The sequence below is a fragment of the Gobio gobio genome, assembly GCF_949357685.1.
Source record: "Gobio gobio genome assembly, chromosome: 22".
In the NCBI taxonomy this organism is placed as follows: domain Eukaryota; kingdom Metazoa; phylum Chordata; class Actinopteri; order Cypriniformes; family Gobionidae; genus Gobio; species Gobio gobio.
Window position 1 is genome coordinate 23,463,694 of NC_137118.1, and position 24,756 is coordinate 23,488,449.

Sequence of the window (24,756 nt, forward strand, 5' to 3'; positions counted from 1 at the left end):
TGCAATCCTTTCCACATTTACATAAACCATTCAAGTGACAAATGGCTTATTTACAGGATTCTTCTTTTTCTTCAAAAGAGGACTAGCAGCAGTTGAAACACTTTAACTATGGAACGGAGAGCAATAAAGATACACTCTATGTGCAAAAATGATACATTCTGGGGTACAACAGCGTGTCACTGGGGCAGATATTTGCACCTTATTTACCTGAAAAAGTGATAGAAGTACCTTAAAGGCATAATATGCAAGATTTTTATATTAAAATATCAAAAAATCATTAGAACAATGTTATATATTTTGTTGACGTGTGTACTTACATTATCCCAAAAGCTTCCAACGTTTAAATCCAGAGAAATCAGCAATTTTAACCAGTGTTACGGATTGTGTCCTTGCGTCATTCCGCTCTACCCTTGATCTCCGTAGAAACCGTGGAAACACCAAAGACGCTTTAATATAGTATATATTTTATTAGACAGGCGAGCAACTGTTTGGATATACATTTATCAACAGACAACTAATCATTTTAATACAGCTCAACAAGGTTAGTCGTATTGTTTAAATTGCTTGTTTTCTTGATTCACCGCGAGTAATGTTTTGCGAAGGTCTCTCTCATTAGCATTCACTCCCAAGGGCTCTCGGCGTGTCCTGCTTCATACTACCATAACATTAATAAAACTTTAATACATTCGCTCATTCATGAACATGATTTCTGCCCGAGTCTGTTGGATTCCTTTCCATTGGCTGTGGAGGTGAAGAGTCAAACCTATAACTCCCATGATTCCACGCTCATTCACGAATTCATCAAGCTACGCCTTTGTTCTGAATAAGCAACCTCTAGCGGCAAAACTTACATACTGTGCCTTTAAGGGTATATTACTATTCTAAGGTACTAAAATGCACCTTTTAGGGGTAAATAAAATACAAAGTTGTCCTTTTAAGGCCACTAACAAGCTGTTGTACCCCATAAGGTACCGTTTTTTGCATTGTTTTGCGTATAAAATATGAGATATAACCTTTGAAAATGCAGTTCAGTTTACATACCTCTTGCAAATATCTGTCAGATGTTTAGCATTTAAACAGAAGCCAAAGAGTCTGCAGGACCTGGAAGACAAACAGGCACTCACTACATAACTATCACTAGAAGTTACAAACAATCATTGATGCTTTAGAGAGGAAAACAGAATATTGGGTAAATATCGTCATCATGGCCAGTCCTAAAAATAATAATTATATAACAATAATCATTTTTATTATCTGTTATGAGCAGATCTGCCTGTACTAAACTCTCTGACCTGATTACAAACAGGCTTTGAGAGAATATACTAGAACGCACAATGAGAGAAGATGCTGACTAAATTTATCTAACAATATTCACGGCTATTTATCAAAGCTCCTCCATTAGTAGAGAGAGATAGTTCATCATTTACTCACCCTCATGTGGTTAATCTAAATTTAAGCCTAAATTAAATCTTTTCATCATATAAAGCAATCAAATCTCTTCACACAATTTGGATTAAACCTCTCGATTCACCTGTAAGACCCTTTTGGACCTTCTAAATTTTGGTTTGATGGCCTTTCATTGAAGAGACAGAAATCTATCAGGTTTCAATAAAAATATCTTGTAGTTTCGAGGATGAATCAAAGTCTTGTGTGTTTGGAACAACATGAGGGTGAGTAAATGATGAGAGTATTTACATGGGAATGTTTCATTTTTGGGTGAACTGTCCCTTTTAGAATCAAGTACTGTCTCATGACCTACTGTATAATGTCAGGCGTGTGTGTGTGTGTGTGTGTGTGTGTGTGTGTGTGTGTGTGTGTGTGTGTGTGTGTGTGTGTGTGTGTGTGTGTGTGTGTGTGTGTGTGTGTGTGTGTGTGTGTGTGTGTGTGTGTGTGTGTGTGTGTGTGTGTGTGTGTGTGTGTGTGTGTGTGTGTGTGTGTGTGTGTGTGTGTGTGTGTGTGTGTGTGTGTGTGTGTGTGTGTGTGTGTGTGGCAGGGAGACTATGATACAGCATATTTAACATTTCAAACCCACCACATTATCTTGACCTTTGACCCTAAGCCTGTGTGCGGGCTGCTATCATAATCACATGCACTGTGACCTTACATCCTCCTCTCTAAATACTTTATCTGATCTAAAGGATAATGTTGGTTACACTTGCAAAAACGTGCTTTTGGTACAGTGTAATTATACAAATGAGTACTGAGTAATATTAATTAACAACATGCACTTGCTATATAATTAGGGTTATGGTTTGGTTTATGGTTAGTTGCTTGTAATTATGCATCATTTAAAGTTATTACTAAAGTAATGTATAACAGGGACTCTAAAATGAAGTGTTACCATAGCATCAATTTACTTTTTTAAATAAGTAACACAAGTTACTTTCTTTTCCCAAGTAATGACTTACAGCTCTCCTGTCCCCATGTTGCAAACTCAAAATATTAAGCAAACTTGCAATATGTTAAATAATAATAATAAACGCAATTAGTAATTTTTTTAGGAAGTAACACAAAATTGTAATGCATTACTTCTAAAAGTAATTTTCCCCAACACTGCAAATAACCACACATTTGCATAAACAGCCTGGCAGATGCAGTGCCATAACACTGATAAGATATTATTTCATGTTTAATTCATATGTTATACAGTATCAGCAATGTTAAAGTCACATGCAATCTTCCAACAGATATTCATTAAAATTATCCTTCAGATTCATTAAGAGGAAATGACTCTAGGAATTGAGATACTAATTAGCCACAATGTATTCAGCTTTCATTTAACAATAGTTATAATGAAAACCACAATATGTCATTCTGGACAGTCAGTATTGGGGGTAATACATTACAAGTAACGTGAGTTATGTAATCAGCTTTTTTTCACCCAAGTAACTGGTAAAGTTACTTGGGGAAAAGAGTTACTGTACTTTTTAAATTACTTTTTTTCCCCATGTATTAACTGACAGCTCTCTTGTTGAGAGAAATTGGCAGTAAGTGCAGAAGCATCATGTGTGAACATGATTATTATTGTAGTTCTAGACTAAATGTAAGCATTTACTCATCTTACTTGCACAAAAACAGATTCAGTATTCCTAAAAATGAATAAAAACAGTAAAATGCAAACTCAGAATATTACACAAACCTGCAATAATTAAACATGTTAAACTACATAAATAGTACTTTATGCATTTAATCTCACTTTATTAACCAATGTCTTTGCTGCTGACATTCAATTATTCAATTCATCCATAATAATAAGCAAAATTGACTTCAGATAAACATTACATTTGTGTTTCATTTATTTGTTTTTATTACTGAAGTCAGCGGCTGAATCCAAAATCGCCCCCTATACGCTTAAATAGCCATTTGTAGTGGTGTCCGAAACCATAGCGGACATTATTGAGTGCACTCATTCTATCCCACATTGCACCGCAATAACGAGTGCACAGCCGATGTACACACAGCGGCTGTCCGAATTCGCTCACTTGTTTTCATTCACTACGTCAAGTGAACTGTATTGGTGGACTAAAGTAGGGAATAGTGATTGAGTGTTTAAGGGGGCGATTTTGGATTTAGTCAGCGTGTTAAACTTTCTTCTACTGCATCCTATTCTTCTACAACCCAGAATGGCAGCACAGCTGAAAGGTTTGTTGAGCTGTGCCCTCTACTGTACAGGTGTAAATTTGCATTTCCTTCAGCCTGAGGCTTATTCATAATCATTACATTTGCCAAAAATAGAACTTTTGTTTTATTATTATTATTATTATTATTAAAAAAACAAGCAAGCAAGCCCAGCTAAGAAAAAGTAACGTAAATTACTTTCTATAAAAAGTAACTAAGTAACACAATTATTCACTTTTTTAGGTAGTAGTGCAATATTGTAACGCATTGCTTTTAAAAGTAACTTTCCCCAACACTTACAATATATTACTGGGTTGACAACATTACTGTGAAGTACAGCTGGATTTTTCTTTCTTTTTTTATCTCGGCATGATTCCAGATTCCATAGGAGCACAGTAAATAGAATAAGTTGTTTTAATTCAGAATCCCTGAAAACCTGCATAGGACAAGTGGAAGATGGATGGATGGTTGTTTTAAGTTATGATAATGCGCTTCATAAATGAGTGATTGGGTGATGTTTTGTTGCAGGCAGTGAAAAGGCGCGATCAGTGCTGCTGACGGCAGAGAATGGACTGTATCCTGTAGCGACTGCACGATATTCAGACCCTCTGGTAAGTCTAATGGTGATCACATTTACAGGGCCACCTGCAACATACAGTGCCTTGGGAAAGTCTTCGTACCCCTTCTTTTTTTTCCTCACATTTATGTTGCCTTAACTCTCTATGGTACGCAATAGGATATCGATGAGGAAACATATATTTGTGGTGTTTTTCTTGCTTAAAATTAGACTCTATAACAATATCAATAAACTTTACTTACAGTTTTTAAGTTTGTTGCCTCAAGGCAACATTACACCACAATGGACAAATTGAAAAATTTGACATTTTCATGTAGAAAAAAGAAATATATAAATTGAAAACATCAATTTCTTTAACCTAACACTTGAACAAATACATGTATCCAGTTTTTAATGCATTACAAATTTCATATTTAATAAAAAAGTAATATTTTATATCCAACTGTTGCTCTCAGGCAACATTGTGCGTCGTGGAACACAAGTATTACCAAGTTATCATATCCATCTTCAACCTCATATCCATCTACACTCTCACCCTCACTCTCTCCATCACTATTACCTCATCTTCGTCATCCCAGTATGACACCTCACCTTCATCAACTGCCAGTTGTGTTTTATACCTTTTTACCTGCAGGTCATATGTGCTGATATAGTATGTGAATTGCTATTCTTATAAGTGCAGTACAAAATCATGCAAAAATGCTAATATATTTAGATGATTCCAACTCTTTCTTTACAAATATAATATATTTGTATTTCAGCCTGGCATGGCCTTATGCGATTCCATTATGGTACAATGTTGCCTTGAGGCAACACACAGTTTTTTAAAACAGTTTTTTAAACATGTCCTCTAAAACATTTGATGATATGTAAGGTTCATGAAAATACTTCTTTACTTACCAGTGAAGGTGACTCATATTTTTTGTGTGTGATTAACTGGACTTTTCATTGGAGAATATATGAAGTCATGTGGCCTGCAGAAACAGGACACAAAATGGACCCCTGTGGGTCATGTGACCACTTTTTTGCACTTTCACACTTTCATTGATTCATATTTTCATTCATTATTCTCCACTGAGATAGGTTTGACCAACAAATGGATGTCTCATATTATTAAAAATACTAAAACAGACACATCAATTTACACTCCATACACCATAATGACCATGCAAAAACAGATTTGTGACAGCTTTGCAAATCTATTAAAAAAATGAAACATGAAATAATGTTGTGACATTATTTTCATGACAATTTGCCTCACATTTGTTATTCTAAATGTGTATTCTCATTATTTTCTCACTACTGTAATACGGTCCGTTTTTTGTGTGATACAATGTTTTTAATTATTCATTCATATTTATCAAGTTGTTTATTTATTTCATATTTTTATTTGTATTAAATAGGCGTCATATATGTTCTTGATCGGATTTGTTAGATTTATCCTCTCGTCATTTTGGAAATAACGCATTAATTCAAATGACAAAGAGTTTCATAATTTTCGAAAATCACACGTCTTTGATAAATCGCTGAGGAGGAGTGTTTTGATTACCCAGACATGCGTGATGAAGACATTCTTCAGATTCTTTTAAGTCTTGTAACTTTTCCTCTAATGAGTCCACGGCGGGACATTGTTGCACAACTTAATTGTTCTAGAGAATGTGCAAAAAAAAAAAATGCCCTAGGCTTTCAATATTTCACTGTTGACCCCCCTGCGTTTTTGTTTGCTAGAGTGGAAACAAAGGCAGGATGGGGGCCAGACTGAATAGGAGAGCTGCCTGAAACCCGAGCAAAGCGCTCGACTCATTGTGATCAGTTCCTGATTGCACTAGAACGAGAGAGAAACATCCACACAGCTTCAGTGCTGCTCTAGTCATTCATTATTCAGCGGGCGCGTGCTGAGCGCGAGAGAAAGAGAGACGCGCGCACGAGAGAGAGAGACACAGTAGACTGTGTGCGCGCGCGAGAGAGAGAGACGTGCAGAAAGAGACCAGAACGCTCCGCAGGAGCTGGACGCAAGTAGAAGCGCCCAGTGCGTTCAAGCTCTCAATGTCAAAGTTGCTGCAGCAGCGCGTGCATCTGAGAGTGATGCACTGACGCATCTACAACGCACTGACTTCACAACAGACTCCTCCGTCCCACAATATTCGCACAGTGGCGGTTTCATCTTACAATCTACAGCTGAGGAGCTGATAGACACTTGATGCTGTCCACTGGTGAGAGGTAACCTTCCTTTTTATATCATTAGAAACATGTGAATAACAACATGTGATACTGGTATAAGAGACCTGGCATTCAGCTGATAAACTGCTACATGTTAAAAACCTGGGTGTTTATTTATGTGTCTTTTGTCTATAAAGATTAATAAGAGTGTAGCTTGAATCAATGCATTGAGATCTGAAAGAGGCAACTGCAGTGGTCTTGATATCCTTTGCAGCATGTGGTCCCAGTGCAGGTGACCTCTTCTTTATGCAAGATTGCACCTGTTATAGAGGTGAATATTGGTCACTATGTCTTATGCAAATAAAGTACATATGAAACAGACACATTTGCATATCATTTGCAAGAGAATTAATCGTGCATGCCTGTGATCTTCATGCACTGTAATTGCTTGTTTTCTTTAGCAGTTCAGTTAGCATGACAGAGATTTACAGCAGCCCATCATTGTATGGATGCACTCTGATGGGAGTTTATTGATTATATAGTGGCACTGAAATGTCATTTGAAGGATTCTCAGAAAGGCATGCCTGTTATCTAATCAATAATAGTTTGTTGTGTTTTTTATATAATATTTTAATATGTGTTAATCTGCTCAACTTGTGTATGGAATACAAAGGAGAAGCAGGTTATATGCAAATTCTCATATGGTCAGCATTCCTGAGGCACTTTGATCCATGGCCAAAGCTTACAGCGCACCACAGTCTAGCACAGATGTCCTCCACTGATTCAGATTTACTGTGTGGAAATCTCAGAAAGATCAACGGATGAAAGAGATTGCCAAGCAGGGATGCATTGCTCGAAAGCATCGTTAGCCAACTATGGTCCCAAATTCCGTTGTTACCAACATAGTTCAAGCTTCGCAAACAGTATCCCAAACTTACACGGTTGGAACTATAGCTCTCTAGCTGTGCTAAGTTCACACTTACAAATTATCAAATAGAATTAAACATATGCGTATTCGGTGCGCTGTCCGAGGGGAGACTCCGAGCTCAGACTTCTGGTTAGGAAAATAACCAGGCAAATGTGAGGAGACGGGGTGGTGGTGGAGTGCATAAAACTGTTGAGGAACATTGGTGAACCGGCTATGTATATACACTATTGCCAAAAGTTTTGGGACGCCTGCCCTTACATGCACATGAACTTTAATGACATCCCATTCTTAATCTGTAGGGTTTAATATGGAGTTGGCCCACCCTTTGCAGCTATAACAGCTTCAACTCTTCTGGGAAGGCTTTAAACAAGGTTTAGAAGTGTGTTTATGGGAATTTTTTGACCATTCTACTAGAAGTGAAATTTGTGAGGTCAGGCACTGATGTTGGACGAAAAGACTTGGCTCACAGTCTCCGCTCTAATTCATCCCAAAGGTGTTCTATCGGGTTGAGGCTAGGACTCTGTGCAGGCCAGTCAAGTTCCTCCACACCAAACTCGCTCATCCATGTCTTTATGGACCTTGCTTTGTGCACTGGTGTGCAGTCATATTGGAACAGGAAGGGGCCATCCCCAAACTGTTTCCACAAAGTTGGGAGCATGAAATTGTCCAAAATGTTCTTGGTATGCTGAAGCATTAAGAGTTCCTTTCACTGGAACTAAGGGACCAAGCCCAACCCTGAAAAACAACCCCATACCACAATCCCCCCTCCACCAAACTTTACACTTGGCACAATGCAGTCAGGCAAGTACCGTTCTCCTGGCAACCGGCAAACCCAGACTCATCCATCGGATTGCCAGACAGAGAAGTGTGATTTGTTACTCCAGAGAACACGTCTCCACTGCTCTAGAGTCCAGTGGCGTGCTTTACACCACTGCATCTGATGCTTTGCATTGCACATGGTGATGTAAGGCTTGGATGCAGCTGCTCATCCATGGAAACCATGAAGCTCTCTACACACTGTTCTTGAGCTAATCTAAAGGCAAAACACAGTTTACTACAGTAAACTGTAGCTATTGACTCTGCAGAAAGTTGGCAACTTCTGTGCGTTGTGCGCCTCAGCATGCGCCGACCCCGCTCTGTGATTTTACGCTCTGTGAACACCTGAATTCAATGATTTGGAGGGGTGTACCAATACTTTTGGCAATATAGTGTATATAGGCCTCATATCTTGCTGATTGGTTAAGCAATTAACTCTTTCCTCATCAGCGTTTTTGAAAAAAGTGGCCAGCCTCCGCCAGCATTTATGATAATTTTTTAACAAAAGTTTCATGGCCCCCAGAATATTTTGTTGTACGAATTTATGAACATGCAGTATATCAAAATAAAGAACAGAGCCTCTGCTATAACATTATATCTGCAATTACAATACTATCTACAACAATATTCAATAAAACAATAGTTTTATTCTAGCTTCATGCATTCTTCAATTCTATCAACACTTGATTCTGGGTAAGTTTCATAAAAATAAAAAATAAACATTTTGAGCAAAAAGCTGAGAAAATCACATTTTCGTCAAAGACTACATCCAGCTCTGATTCAGAACGATGATCAAAACATAGATGTGGTAGATTGAGTCCATCAAAGCTTCACAGTTCTACACCTCTTCCTGGATCGACATTTAATTCAGTAACATTAGGTCATTTTAATTTATATGCTGTTTAAATTTGATGATTGTGTGATTTTACTATTGTTTGTTTCTGCTTCTTCTTCACCTGTGTTTTGATGAGGATATTCTGTAATCTTTCAGAAAATGATGAACAGTAACTATGTAACAGTGTAAACACGGAAAGCCGATTTCCGTCAATGGCGGGTAAAGAGTTAAATGGCATGTGGACCATGTTCTTGGGCACAATAAGCAAGTTCTAGCCAAATGCATTCTCTATATATATATTAAACTATATATACTATATATATATATATATTTTTTTTTTTTTTTAATCTATATATTTTAGCGTGTCAACAATCAGTTCCATTTTTGAAGAGTGCACATGTGTGTAAAACATGCAAGGGATCTCTGGAGTATGACGTATGAGGGAACCAGCAACGAATCCATCATAGGTAACACTTTATTTGGATGGTCCCCTTAGACATTCTGTTGACTATAAGGGACATTGCACCTACATGTAAATTAACTCTCATTAGAGTATTAGTAGACTGTCTGCTTAATATCTGCTAACACTTTATTTTGATGCTCCCCAACAGACTTTCTACTAACTATAAGTAACTTTGCAAGTACATGTCAACTTACTCTACTAACCCTAACTCTACCCCTAACAGTCTACTAATACTCAACTATTCTAATGAGAGTTAGTTGACATATAGGTACAATGTTAATTATAGTCAACAGAATGTTTAAAGAGGACCATCAAATAAAATGTACCCCAAAAATCAAATGACATGAAACAAAAACAGTGAAGTAGTCATTAGATGGCATGTTTGCTACAGCAGTATCTTGGAGATCTTGAATAGATAGGACTGCGCATGACAACAGTCCTATATTGTTGAATCAATGGGGTTCAAACAACAGAGGTGCGACCATGTTACTACGGTTTCAAGAGACAGTCGTCACTAGTTAGTTTCGTCAATGATGCATCGTACTATGGTAGTTAATCGACAAGTTACAATATTGTATATTACGCACCCCTGGTCAAAAATCTGATGCACATTGCAGCTTTTTATGGCCAAGAACTTAGTAATAGGTCTACATATGCAAATGTTATTCAGGTAATGATGCAGCAGGTCCATCTACAACAGGCTGTGTAGAATACACAGATTAAAATAGCAGACTTCATAATCATAGTTTCAGCTTTTTAAAAAAAAAAGTCCATTCACCATAGAAATTTTTGCAATTTGCTTGTGATGGTTTGCAAACTGTAGACTTTGGTTGATCTGTAGGTGTGCCATCTAAGGCTCTGACTGTGAAAGGTTGTACAGATGAGACAAATGTAGTAGAAAAAGCCTTGAGCTTAAATGTAATCATGAACAGACTTGTAACAGGGCTGACAGATATTTAAGATACAGAAAAAGGCGTTTAGAGAATAATCCAAGCTGCAAAAGTAGGGTGCAGGCAAGAATCCAATTGTAGAAGCAGTTCAATCAGTCCAAAGTTTACATCCAGAACTCAGAATAAGGTCACAACCAGAAACATCAGGGAAACAACAAACACAGCATAATCAGAAATTGCCAGGGTAACGCTTGTAAAACACAAGCAAAGCAAGTAATAGGACTAGAGGCATTTTAATACCAGAAGCTGTAGTAATGGAAGCTTTTGCAGTATGTTTCAAAATCCCAGTATTGTGGTCCCGTGTTGTGTAAAGGACTTTTATGTTGAAGTGTATTTTATGTTCCTATAGTTTCTGTGTTCACTTCCTGTGTTTAATTCATGCTTGCTTTGCACCTTGTTTGTTTTCATAGTTACCCTCATTTGTCTCCATGACTACTAATCATCACCTACACCTGTCCCTCATCAGCCATTGTGTATTTATCCCAATGTTTCTTGTGTTCTTTGGGGAGTCTAGTTCTACTTGGATGCTATGTTTGGTGCATTCTGTTGCCTGGTTTTCTATGATGTTTATTCTATTATTAAACTATGCATGGATCCAACGCTCCCTTTTTGTTGAGTTCACCTAGCATTACAGAAGACTCAACCAAACATGAACCCAGCAGTGAGGATTATGTGTCCTTGTGTGTCGACACAACCAGGGAGGTTGCCCATGAGCTCTCTGTCTGTCCTGACTCGACAACGGATGTTGTTCCTGAACTCTCTGTCTGTTTGGACACGGTCAAAGAGAACGTCTATGATCCATCTGCCTTTCTGCCTGCTCCACTGTTGTGGTCACCAGCTCTGTCTGCTCTGCCATGGCTTAGATGTGGTGGTCATCTGCTCCAACGCTGGGGTCTTCAGTCCCATCTACTCTGCTGTGGTTGTCTTTTGCTCTGCCATAGGGATCATCAGTCCCATCAACTCTGCTGTGGTTGTCTTCTGCTCCGCCGTAGGGATCATCAGTCCCATCTTCTCTGCTGTGATTGTCTTCTGCTCCGCCGTAGGGATCATCAGTCCCATCTTCTCTGCTGTGGTTGTCTTCTGCTCCGCTGTAGGGATCATCAGTCCCATCTTCTCTGCTGTGATTGTCTTCTGCTCCACCGTAGGGATCATCAGTCCCATCTTCTCTGCTGTGGTTGTCTTCTGCTCCGCTGTAGGGATCATCAGTCTCATCTTCTCTGCTGTGGTTGTCTTCTGCTCCACCGTAGGGATCATCAGTCCCATCTTCTCTGCTGTGATTGTCTTCTGCTCCACCGTAGGGATCATCAGTCCCATCTTCTCTGCAGTGGTGGTCTTCTGCTCCACCGTAGGGATCATCAGTCCCATCTTCTCTGCTGTGGTTGTCTTCTGCTCCACCGTAGGGATCATCAGTCCCATCTTCTCTGCTGTGGTTGTCTTCTGCTCCGCCGTAGGGATCATCAGTCCCATCTTCTCTGCTGTGATTGTCTTCTGCTCCACCGTAGGGATCATCAGTCCCATCTTCTCTGCTGTGGTGGTCTTCTGCCCTGCTATGATGATCTTCAGTCCCATCTACTCTGCTATGGTTGTCTTCTGCTCTGCCGTCTGCTCAGTCTTGTCTGCTCTGCTGTGGTGATCACCTGCCACGACAGGGGTCTTCAATCCCATCTGCTTGGCTGTGGTGGTCATCTGCTCCACCTAGTGGTCTTCAGCCCTGCTCTGCCTACTTTGCCTTCACTCCCTAATCCACCCCGGTTTCCAGTCTTGCTTCCACCCCATGGGCCTGGTCCTCCATCCCTCCCTTCCTCTCAAGGAAGAATTTAGTTTTGTGACATAAGTGAGGTCAACCTCAACAATGGGCCAGGGCCAGGTTTGAATATCTTTACACCCCTAGTAACTAACATTACAAACCACTGAGACTAGGGATAAAATGTTCAAAATTAGTGTAAAAAGAGTATGTTCTTTCTACCAAACAACTACTGACACATCAAGACAGCTAATTCCTCTCAATCCAGAATCAGATTGATTGAAAGTGGCATTGCTAATTACTGAATGGGAATAGAATGGGTATAGAGGAAAGACACACTCCCTTACACTCCCTTAACCTCTTCTTCGAAATGAGGTTAGACAAATACGACCTCTGAAAAACCATATCCTGAATCTTGGGACCAAATGTTAAAAGGAAGCCATCGCTGGACACCGGGCCAATGCTTGTGAAATTCCTAAACATTGTGAAAATATGAAAGTTGTGGGTGGCATGATTTGCGTCCAGGAAAAAGAGCAAAGAATACTTGAAAAACTAGTTCTTTGAAATTGTGAAATACTGTTAGCAAAATATACAGTATGTATCCTTGGATCTCCTCAAACTGTAATTCCAGGAAATCATATTGCTTTTGTGAACATATAAAGATTATCTATCAGACACCAGTCCTAGACTGAGTTTTCAAAAAGAGAACTCAAATATTTAATTACTGAGACACTGCATCATCTCCCTCATGGTTTTGACCTTAGATTACACAACTAACATTCACAACAGTATTTGCTATAAATTATCCATCCATGTCCTGTTGCTTGTAAATGATACAAGAATACAGCTATCTGCACATAATCATCAACAGGTGAAGTGGTGTTGTGTTCTGACATTATATCTTAATGGGAAGTAGAAAGCATGTTAGCGGCTTAGCGATTTCCCTGCTGTGTAATGGAAGCATTGTCGGATAGATGTGAGCCGAGGGGTATCATTTACTCTGTGGTTAGAAACCAGGACAGTTGAACCCATGGGGTATATTCCACTTTGTTGTCCTGTTGTCCACTGAAGTCTATGAAACTGAATCACATTTTGTAGCCTATGTAGCTTTTACCCAGAGCCCTAGAGGTAGACTTGAGCCAGCTGATGGTCAGCTGTGTTTGCTGCTTTATTTTCCTCTCACCTGCGACTTGATTTCCAGGAAAAAGGTTGCACAACACTTACTGTGTGTCAGGGTTTTGGGATCCTTTTGGCATGTTTCTTGTCTTCTTGTGCCTCATTGTCTTTGGCAGTTAAGCAACAACATAATATATCTCATAGAAAAGCCTCCACCCTCTCATTATCAGCATAAACACTCTCTCAGTGTTAAGGATTCTAATCCTCATCTCAGCAATCATTTCCCCAAACCAAAGTAAATTCCACTTCTTATCATGGTACAGTTCCAGTCCATTGTTCAATCATTCCAGGATAATTTTGTTAAAGTGCCCCTGATATTACCTCTCATATTTCTGAATCTGATATTACCTTACATGTAGTGTGTAATATAGCTGTTTCTGAATGTAAAAGGTATGTCAAGTCAAGTCAACTTTATTTATATAGCGCTTTTAACAATGTAGATTGTTTCAAAGCAGCTTTAGAGTGTTAAACAGGAAAATAATGCAGCATAATTTTATTCAGCTGTATAGCCATTCTGGAAAAAACGCTGATGTCATCAGTTCATTTCAATTATCATACAGTGACAGTGTGGGCTTTAGATCAATAATTCGATCAGTAATTTAGTTTAAATGGTTAATTTAGTTTATTATTTAGATTTATTTCGATGTTTAGTTGAAAAATTTAGTGTCCCCAACTGAGCACGCCAAGCCAGAGGCAACAGTGGCAAGGAAACCAAAACCCCATTAGGTGACCTAATGGAGAAAAATAAACCTTGGGAGAAACCAGGCTCAGTCGGGGTGCCAGTTCTCCTCTGGCCAATTAACAAAAAGCGTATTATTATTATTATTTTAGTTTGTCTGCTTCCTGACCTGGGCCCTAGTGAATCAAGGTTTAGCTCGAAGACTATGTGCCAAATTACTAGACAGAAGAGCGGCACCACCCCAAGAGGGATGGATGCCATCCTTCTTCAATAGGTCAGGTCTGCCCCAAAAACTTTTCCAATTGTCTATGAACCCTATGTTATTTTGCAGACACCACTTAGACAACCAGCCATTGAGTGATGATAGTCTGCTAACTATCTCATCACTCCTTTTTACAGGGAGCGGTCCAGAACAAAAAACAGCCTCTGACATCGTACTAGCGAGTTCACACACCTCTTTAATGTTAATTTTGGTGATCTCCAACTGGCGAAGTCGAACATCATTAGTGCCGACATGAATAATAATCTTAGAGAATTTACGATTAGCTTTAGCCAGCACTTTTAAATTTGCTTTGATGTCCGGTGCTCTGGCTCCCGGTAAACAAGTGACTATGGTGGCTGGTGTCTCTATCTTCACGTTCCGTGTAATAGAATCGCCAATGACTAGGGCACTTTCAACAGGATACTCAGTGGGTGCTTCACTGAGAGGGGAGAACCTGTTTGATGTTCTAACCGGAACGGAAAAGTGGTTCCTTGGTCTGCGACTATGCTGCCTCACTGTTACCCAGTTTCCCTGCTGCGAGGGCCCTGCAGCCAGAACCGAAGAATTCACTAAGCACCAAATCAGTGTCTAAAACTGTTACATCCTCACTACTCTCAGATAAAGTATGGATGCGTGTTTCTAATTCTGAAATCTTCTCCGTCAGCCTAACTATCTCCTTACATTTATCACATGTGAAGCCCTGTTCACCAGCGGAGAAGCCTACACTATACATGTGACATGCGGTGCAAGTGATAATGACAGGAGAAGACATGACTTACCGTGTTTGTTGAGAAATCCAACTTACCACTTACCACAATCGTTTGCTGGACACAATTTACTAATCCAAGTTATGAACTCAGAAAAAGGGAGACCCGGGTGCAGAGATAACAAGCTAACAGGCTAGCGAAATGCTAACGTGTGATGGTGATTTAGATTAAAAGCTAGCGATGTCAAATTTAACGTGATAGGCAATTTTTAAACAATGTATGGTGATGAGTAAGTTATATTTAGCAGTAGAAGAAAGAGGAAATATCAAAATAAAGATTCAAACGTAAGCAAGGCTCTACAGAGCTACAGACTTGAGCTACAGAGCAACAGACACAGCAGGCAGACAGGAGCAATCGATCCATCTCGTATATGTATGTATGTAAAGTTTCAAAGAGCAAAGTGCAGATAAATGGGCTGTCTGACCAATCAGAGCAGAGTAAACTAATCACAACAGACTGGGCCGTCTGACGAATTATTGTCGATTAGAGTTAGACCAATCACAGTATACTGGGCCATCTGACCAATCAGAGCAGAGTAAACCAATCGAAACAGACTGGGCCATCTGACCAATCAGAGCAGAGTAAACCAATCACAACAGACTGGGCAATTTTACCTATCAGAGCAGAGTAGACCAATCACAACAGACTGGGTCATCTGACCAATCAGAGCAGAGTAAACCAATCCCAAGAGACTGGGCCATCTGACCAATCAGAGCAGAGCAGGCTCTCTGATTTTTTTTTTTTTTTAAACAAGCCAATTTTAGCACCATTAAGATTTTATATTGTGACCATATTGTCATGACAGTTAAGAACATTACTTGATCGATTCTCATTACTATAAAACCAAAAAATTTTTTTTTAAACTTATTAAAAAATTGGGGAAAACATAACGATATTATTTGAATTGAAAACTATGTACACATTGTGTTAATATTTATTGTACTGTCTTTAATTTATAATGATTTATAAAATCATTACTCTAATTGTATTCCAGTAATGTGAATCATGAGAATTACAATATGGGAAAAACACTTTTTGGGCTGAAATGTGAGCTGGACATGTGGCATCATGGGCGTCACTAAGCCCTTTTTAGGGGGGCCCCTAAACTTCTGCCCAGCCCCCCTAAAAAATTTGAGACTAACCTTTATAACATATGAAACTTGCGGGAGGCTTCGCCTCCGTCCCGTCTTTTAATCAGCGTGTTCTTCAATCCGCTGTGGGGGCGAATAAAGGGCATGTCAGAAGCAGATGTGTGAGCGTTGATCTGAGCCTCATTGGTCTGTCACCGCTCTTCAATGTCAAAATATTTGAGAAAACCAATCAAATCAGAGTAGGCAGGCTTTATGCTCACACAGATGCTGCTGAGGCTGATCGCGAATTTTGGCAGCACAACTCGACGTCAAGTGCGAGATATGTAAGTAGCTAAACTAAACATTTCATATTTGACAGCTGCTTCTTTAAGTCAGAAATGTTAAACAAATGACAAAAATATTCAGGCACATTAATAAACTTTTGTCTAATTTCGTAAAATTAACATGTCTACAAAAATTATTCATAAAACATATCAGTTAAACATATGTTTTACTGTCTTCACTGACTAAAATGGAAAAATCTTAATGAGTCATATCTGCCCACTGACATGGTTTTCAAGCTATTGTTATCTATTTTTTTGGCGTTCAGAACATCTTAAAATGCACATTTGTAGATCATGGAAATCAAAATTTTCTCGGGGGAGCAAGCCCCTGAACCCCCCTAACTACCTCACATTTGGGATCTCAGTGATTATAAACAAGGATGTACAATATGGTCATGCAGAATAAGGCATTAATATTTTCTTTATATGTAATAATAAACAGCCAATATCCTAATATGCATACTAATAAGCTACTAGTTAATAGTGAGAATTGGACCCTAAACTGGTGTTTTTTTCCCCCATACCCTCACTGGGGGCTGAGCCCCCCTAAAATGAAAATCCTAGAAACGCCCCTGTGTGGCATTTTGTAAGATTCAAAAATATGTCTGAAATTTAAATAAAACTTTTCTTCACAATCTGAAGACTTATTCTGCTTAGAAGTGAGAATACACACTAGTACAAGTACAAAATAATCAACAATACTAAAGGTCTTTGTCATCAATTGTTAAATTTAGCCTACTACAGGATAAGGAAATGGTGGAAAATCTTATGCCTCATGGGGCTGATTCTGTAAAGGAATGTTCAATTAGTTAAACTGGCAATGGCATTTGTGACACAGTGTCATTTCGTTTAAATGTTACCATAATACCCTTACAATGGAAGTCTGTAAACTTTGTAATGGAAGTCCACACTGTATAACAACACTGTATATAACAAGTGTTAACATGAGACTTGTCCGATAAAATTGATTGTTAACCTTGCCTGTGTAAAGTTATATCCAATCTTTTAAAACCTGTCAAAGATGGTAAACCCAACAGCATTTGTATGATATGTGTAAGGGACATCATGACACTATCCACACAAGTACTGTACAGATAAATCCACCCACATGAGTTACACTGGAAACACATAACCAAGAATTCACGAGGTTAACTTGTTTTGCGCCCAGAACATTCCCTGTAGCCCTGTTGATTGATTCAAATTGTTATTGATTGTTGAGGAATTTAGCATTGTGAATCAAACTTCAAGTTCAAGTTCAAGCTACTTTATTTATAAAGCGCTTTAAACAAGGTAGAACCTACCAAAGTGCTGAACAAGGTCAAACATACAATAAAAACAAAATGATAAAGCATATCATAATTCAAGATCAAATCACATCATAATTCAAATAAAAACCGAAAGACCATGTTAATAAATAATAAACTCTACCATGTGAAATTCCAAGAAGATGAGGAACTAAATACTGGATTGTTGTAGGTGTGGCCGGAGTGCTTAAAGTAGTACCAAACGGTGATGCAGAGAACCTGAAAATAGCTTTTGACTTCACTTTTTGTGTTGAAACTTCCCCTCCCAACTAGCCAGCTGTAATGAAGGAATACAGACATGTTTTAAAATACTTTGTCATTGTGACGAACCCAGTGCCCTTCATATTAGTTTTATGAAAAGAGCTGCTAGAAAATGTGATAACACTTTACAATAAGGTCCCATTAGTTAACTAACAAAAGTATTTAATCATCTTTGTTAATGTTAGTTAATAACTGTTAATTGTTAGTTTATGTTAGCTCAGCTCAATTAATTAATATTGAGCACATTTTGCGTTATTCCTCTTGAGATACCTGCTTTATGGCACATAAAATAAAATATAAATAATTAAAATGCCAAAATCTGACCATGTTGAATATCGATTCCAAATGGAGACAGTGAGAATGGATTGGCAGCGGAGGCAATGAAGGCCCAGGGCTTATTCACACCGTCTAAATAAAGCTGGGTAATCAGGAGCTGGAATAGGATTGTGGGATGTGGTGATTATCTGTCTGTCGCATGTTACGCTCTCACAAGAACCAGTGACACTATTTATTTCCACACAGCTCTCTCATGTAGATATATAGACTGCATCAAAGTCAGAGCGCTGCTGAACATGGTCCGGTGTTGTAAAAGGCAGCCCTGGGGACAGACAGCCGCTAATTGAGTTTGCAATGCTGTCATTGGCCGCTGATGCCAATGAAAGCCGGGTCACGGCTAGGAGTTGCATTCAGGAGTCAATAGGCAAGGGTGACGATCACGCAAACAGGATTAATCTATACGTGCGACTGTTTTAACCAGGTCATGTCTAAGGTCTTCTCACAGGGATTTCAATGGCATTACAGGTAATGGTCACATTCATTTAGGATTATTTGCTGATGATTCAGAGAAATTTTCATGGGTATACAGTATTCTTATGAACAGGAATGTACAGAGGATCCAAAAAGTGTTTGGACTGTTCAGTCCCGCTTAGAAATGTTTGAATGTCATTGCATGAATTAGCAAGCCATCAAACAAAGTGGTGCCTGCTAATGATGCTAAAGCTTTTCTCTGAACTTTTCTGAAAATGATATTTTACAAACTAGTGTAAATAATGACTTCATTTAATAATTACATTTTACTACTAGAAGTGTAAAGATGTACTTCATCAAATTAAGTCTTAATATTTTACGTCTTATATTTAAACAGTATGCTTTTAAAGTTCTTTTATGAAACTCTAGATGGCGCAGGATGATATCTTATTAATGCGGTCTGCTAGCTATCACATTATTTTTAACTACATGGCACAAACTGGATTGCATCTGTAGCCAATGAGTTTGCTAATCAACATTTAAACATTTTGGTTCAGTGTTTGCTATCTTGCAGCATGCTATCAGAAACCATCCACCTCCCCCAGCTCCACCTGTCTAGATCTGCTATGGTTGATTCTTGTACGCTATTTGCGGTATGTCTTACTTGTAGGGGTGTTATGATTCGATACAAATCGCGATACTGAACTCACGATATGATATGTATCATGATATTTTAAGTCAAAATAAAGGAGTTTTTTTATTTTTACTTTATTATTATTATTATTATTATTATTAGTGTATTATTATCAGGACCCACAAATATTCCCCTATTGCATTATTATACATTATATTCAACATTATGTATAATCGTTTAATGTAGTAATGCCACTGAAACTCCGTAAACTTTATTTTTTCCCCTCACTCAGTACTTACGCTTTCAATGTGGGATTTGGATCTCTTAAGCCACACACGTTATGTCCTGCCTCTCCCACTATTAATGCACTATACATATAAGAATAAACCATCTAAAATGCTTTGAATAATCATACTACCAAATCAAAATGTGATCTGGTGATTTAAATTCAGTTGCTTCAGATGATCAATGCAATGTAAATGTTTAGCTCATCCAAAAATTTTAATTCTGCATTTATTCACTCTCATGTTGTTTTAGCGCATCACGCAAGCATTTGAACATCTGTATTTACTACAGTATGCGCGTGAATCTGTTCATCATATAAAGCCGTTGTGTCTCTTCAGAAGACTTGGATTTGGATTAGACACTCGATTAGCTATTTTTACTATGCCTTTATGACTTTTTTTTTATCTTTTACGTTTTTTAGAGGAATGGACTTGAAATGGAGGGACAATGGTTTAATAAAAAATATCTTATTTGTGTTTGGAAGTTAAACGAAACGACAAGAGGGTGAGTAAATTATACCTCATAAATACAGTAAGGTGGGCCTTGGATAAAACAACTCTATATCGTGAATCATATCGTTTACATCAACGGTACATATCGTCGCATTTTTATATCGCAATATATCAATTAACAATGTATCATTACACTAACTTGCTCACAGAAGCTTGTAGTGCAGATCTATTTACTTATGATTTACTTATTATATAGTTTTGACTAATTACAGAAATAGTATAGGGTAATTTCAGGTTGATTGAGACACTTGTCCACAGTCATCTCAATGGCAAAAAGTGTCCCAATCAACCTGAATTCACCCTACTTAAGTGTAAACTGTAACTGAATGTAATGTTTTCAGACATTTAATTGCATATTAATTATATCATATACAGTAGTTTGAATTTATAACAAATGCAATTAGCTGAACTTTAGAGTGCTTTATTTGAACAAGTATCTTTATTTATTCTGAATTATTTCTATTCTCTTTACATGGTTGAAAAAATATGATAAAAGTGTACTGTCAAATGTACTGACAGCCATTTATGGTCAACTAAAATATTATACTCATTTCCATTGACGCATTGAATCACACATGTAAAAACTATGACGTTACAATACAGAGCATTTAAAAATAACTTTACATTTACATTTACATTTAGTCATTTAGCAGACGCTTTTATCCAAAGCGACTTACAAATGAGAGCAAAAGAAGCAACTAGAACAGTCAAGGGCAACAGTATGCAAGTGCTGTAGCAAGTCTCAGTTAATCTAGCTCAGAACACACAGGACAGTTTTTTTTTTTTTTTTTTTTTTAAATAAATTAGACAGACAGAAAATGAATAGAATGATAAGGGCTATTCTTGATTGGTCAGGTGCTGCTGGAAGAGATGTGTCTTTAGGTGTTTTTTGAAAATGGCTACAGACTCGGCCGCACGAATTGAGATAGGCAGGTCATTCCACCAGGTGGGAACAGCCCAGGAAAAGCTCCGTGAGAGCGATTTCATGCCTCTCTGGTATGGCACCACAAGGCGTCGTTCACTAGCAGAACGTAAGTTCCTGGAGGGTGTGTAGGTCTGAACGAGCGAGTTTAGGTATATTGGTGCAGAGCCAGTGGTTGCTTTGAAGGCGAGCACCAGTGCCTTGAATTTGATGCGAGCAGCTATTGGCAGCCAGTGCAGACTGATGAGGAGAGGCGTGACGTGCGCTCTCTTCGGCTCATTAAAGACCAAACTCGCCGCTGCATTCTGGATCAGTTGCAAGGGTTTGATAGTGCATGCCGGAAGGCCCGCTAGAAGAGCATTACAGTAGTCCAGTCTGGAGAGAACAAGAGCTTGGACCAGTAGTTGTGTGGCATGCTATGATAGGAAGGGTCTAATCTTCCTAATGTTGTATAATGCAAATCTACAGGATCGGGTTGTTGCAGTAATGTGGTCAGTGAATTTTAGCTGATCATCAATCACAACTCCAAGGTTCCTGGCTGTCCTGGACGGAGTTATGGTTGATGAACCTAGCTGAATGGAGAGATTGTGGTGAAGTGCTGGGCTGGCAGAGACAACAAGAAGTTCTGTCTTTGCAAGGTTAAGTTGAAGGTGATGTTCCTTCATCCAGGCAGAAATGTCTGTTAGGCAGGCAGCGATACGAACACCAACCGATGGATCATCTGGTTGAAATGAGAAGTAGAGTTGAGTGTTGTCGGCATAGCAGTGATAGGAAAAGCCATGTTTCTGAATGACCGATCCCAGTGATGACATGTAGATGGAGAAGAGAAGTGGTCCAAGCACTGAGCCCTGGGGAACTCCAGTAGCTAGATGATGTGACTTAGACACTTCACCTCTCCATGACACCCTGAAGGACCTACCTGAGAGGTAAGACTTGAGCCACTGGAGAGCAGTTCCTGAGATGCCCATCTTCATGAGAGTTGACAGGAGGATCTGGTGGTTAACTGTGTCAAAAGCAGCAGACAAATCCAGTAAGATAAGTACTGTGGATTTGGAAGCTGCTCTTGCCTGTCTGAGTGCCTCCGTAACCGAGAGCAGGGCAGTCTCAGTTGAGTGCCCGCTTTTGAAGCCGGATTGGTTGATGTCCAGGAGGTTGTTCTGTTCAAGAAACGTAGACAGCTGGTTAAACACCACTCGCTCAAGTGTCTTTGCAATGAAAGGAAGAAGGGATACCGGTCTGTAGTTTTCTAAAAGTGCTGGGTTTAGAGAGGGTTTCTTAAGCAGTGGGGTTACCCGAGCCTGCTTAAATGCTGTGGGGAAGGTCCCGGTGTGAAGAGAGGTGTTGACAATGTGAGTGAGTGCAGGAGTAACAGAAGAAGAAATGGCCTGAAGGAGGTGGGTGGGGATAGGATCAAGCGGACAGGTAGTGGGATGATTGGATAGGATGAGTTTGGAGACATCTGCTTCAGAGAGCAGAGAGAAGGAGGGGAGTGATTGTGTGATGGTTGTTGAGATGTGCGTGTCAGTTTGTGGTGTGGAGAATTGACTGCTGATGGAGGAGGTTTTGTTTGTGAAAAATGATGCAAAGTCATCAGCTGTAAGAGTTGATGAAGGAGGGGGAGGAGGAGGACAAAGGAGCGAAGAGAATGTTTTGTAAAGTGCACGAGAGTCAGAGCAGTTGTTGATTTTGTTGTGGTAGTATGTAGTTTTAGCAGTGGAGACTTAAATAATTAAACTTAAATAATTAAACGTAATTATTTAAAATGTACTTTAAAGTTAAACTTTTAAATTGTCCTGAGAAACAGTCATGAAAGTGTACTCTCTTTAAGTACGCTTAAGTGGCCTTTTAATTCATTAATATTGTCATAACATACAGATAATGCCATACTCTGATAACCATAAAATATATAGTGCATACTACTATTATTCCAGATACAACTGATATAGAATTACTTGAGCTGAAAGTAGAAGATGTCCTGAACTTCCAGTGGTTATTTACAAGTTTGGCACGTAGAATTAGAATGCAGCTCTCGATATAATCCATCGACAGCATGACAGCTCAGTAGTTTTTGGAAAAGAGCGAATGTCACACCAGATTGTTGATTGCGTGTTTACATGAATACACCTGTGTTAACAGACTCTGAATGAGTATATAAACCTCTGAAGTGTGTGCTCTGATTGAAATCATGGTGGACGTTCACAGTGTCTCTCATCGGGAAGCTTTCATTCACACCTGCCGTCCAGATCTCATCATCAGCTGTTAGTAGGGCTCATATCAAAACCATGGCAACAGACGTGTGCCGTACGATGAGGTGCAGTGCACTGTGGGAAACGAGGCTAATCTCCATTAGTTAGCATCAAAATTAAGCCTTCTGCTCTCAGTGTCAATGTGACAAGCATCATGAGAACAAATGCTGTATGTCGCTTTGAAATCACTTTGTTTGGACTCTAAAAAGGGATTTCACAATTTGAGTCCCTGCGTAACAGTAGCTATGTTTCAAAACAAAGTTGCAAATTTAATTTATATGCAAAATTTAAATATTGCATAAAACATTTGGGAATAAAGCACCATTTCCATCCCATGTGTTCAAGAGAACAAAATCAGCGCTTCCTGGGAAATTTAGCCTGGAAAAAAGCCGAACTTAGCCCCACCACAACATTTGAGGTTGGGAAGTTCGGTCCGGACTTGATCCGTTGTGGAGCAACTATGCTCGAACCAGAGTTGTTCTGACCAATCAGATTGTCCAATTGAGTGCAGAGGCATTTTCTTTCCTGGTTCAGTTGAAACACACCTCATAATCACAGCCCAATGGAGCAGCCCAATTGAGTATGACGACGTCAAGCTATGGGAAATTGGAAGTTGCTGCAATCGGGAAAGAAACGGTGGCTCTTTTTTCCTCCATGATAAATTACTTGCATCTCTTTGGAGCCCCTGCCAAATATGATTTGGCAATGCTTTTGCGTTCTCTAGCAAATGTTTTGCGTTCACCCAAGAAACTTTGCGTTCACTCTCAAAGAACACAAACGTTTTTGCAAGCGAACACAACGTTTCTCAGTGGAAAGCAAATATTTTGTCAGAGAACTATTGACTTATTATTTTTCCTGCCATCTCATATTTTTTTCCGCCACCATTTCCCCTTAAGGGCTCCATACATCTCAGAGACATCTCAGAAACACAATAAATGCTGTCACGTTATCTTGCATTCGGATGCTGGTTTTTGGGAACTGAATTGTATAAGAAGCTTCTGGAAGGGACTTAAACCAAATCATTTTGATGACAGACTTTGGCTCAGGCATTTCAGAATGAACAAACAAACATTTGAGATGCTGTAAAATAAAACTGATCTTCTGGTTAGTCCAGTTATCCAATCACATCTTCTGCTGAGGCAAAGTCACAGGAGTTTTTTGTTGTGCACCGAGGGATTCATTCCATTTCCCTCATAGTTTATGAGGATGTCTTCTTATCGGATGAAAAGTGATAAGCAATCTTATCAGCTTCAATTGAGCACATGCATTTTTTGTGCAAATTTTTTAGAATATATGCGCATCTTGGCATTTCCATTCAAGCATAGTGTCTTTTTTGTCTTCATAATTTTGCATCACGATGTAATAACTTGTAATAACCTCTGAAACATATTTTTTTCACCTGGCTCCATTCTGGAAGGTGATGCCCACTTTTCATGATCCAATCAAGTTCCGTCCT

At 38.9% G+C, this 24,756-nt stretch overlaps 1 protein-coding gene across 6 annotated transcripts in view; it reads left to right on the forward strand.

Moving 5' to 3' along the window:
- The window catches only part of palm2akap2 (PALM2 and AKAP2 fusion), a 145,206-nt gene that overhangs the window by 81,273 nt on the left and 39,177 nt on the right, over window positions 1-24,756 (forward strand). For 5 of the 6 annotated variants that reach the window (XM_079803917.1, XM_079803916.1, XM_079803919.1 and 2 more), the window contains one exon: window positions 4,147-4,229. In XM_079803917.1, coding sequence (XP_079660043.1) covers window positions 4,147-4,229 — 83 coding nt within the window. Of the gene's footprint in view, window positions 1-4,146; window positions 4,230-18,470; window positions 18,756-24,756 lie in introns of those variants that run through there. The other variant, XM_079803921.1, reaches the window with a different exon arrangement.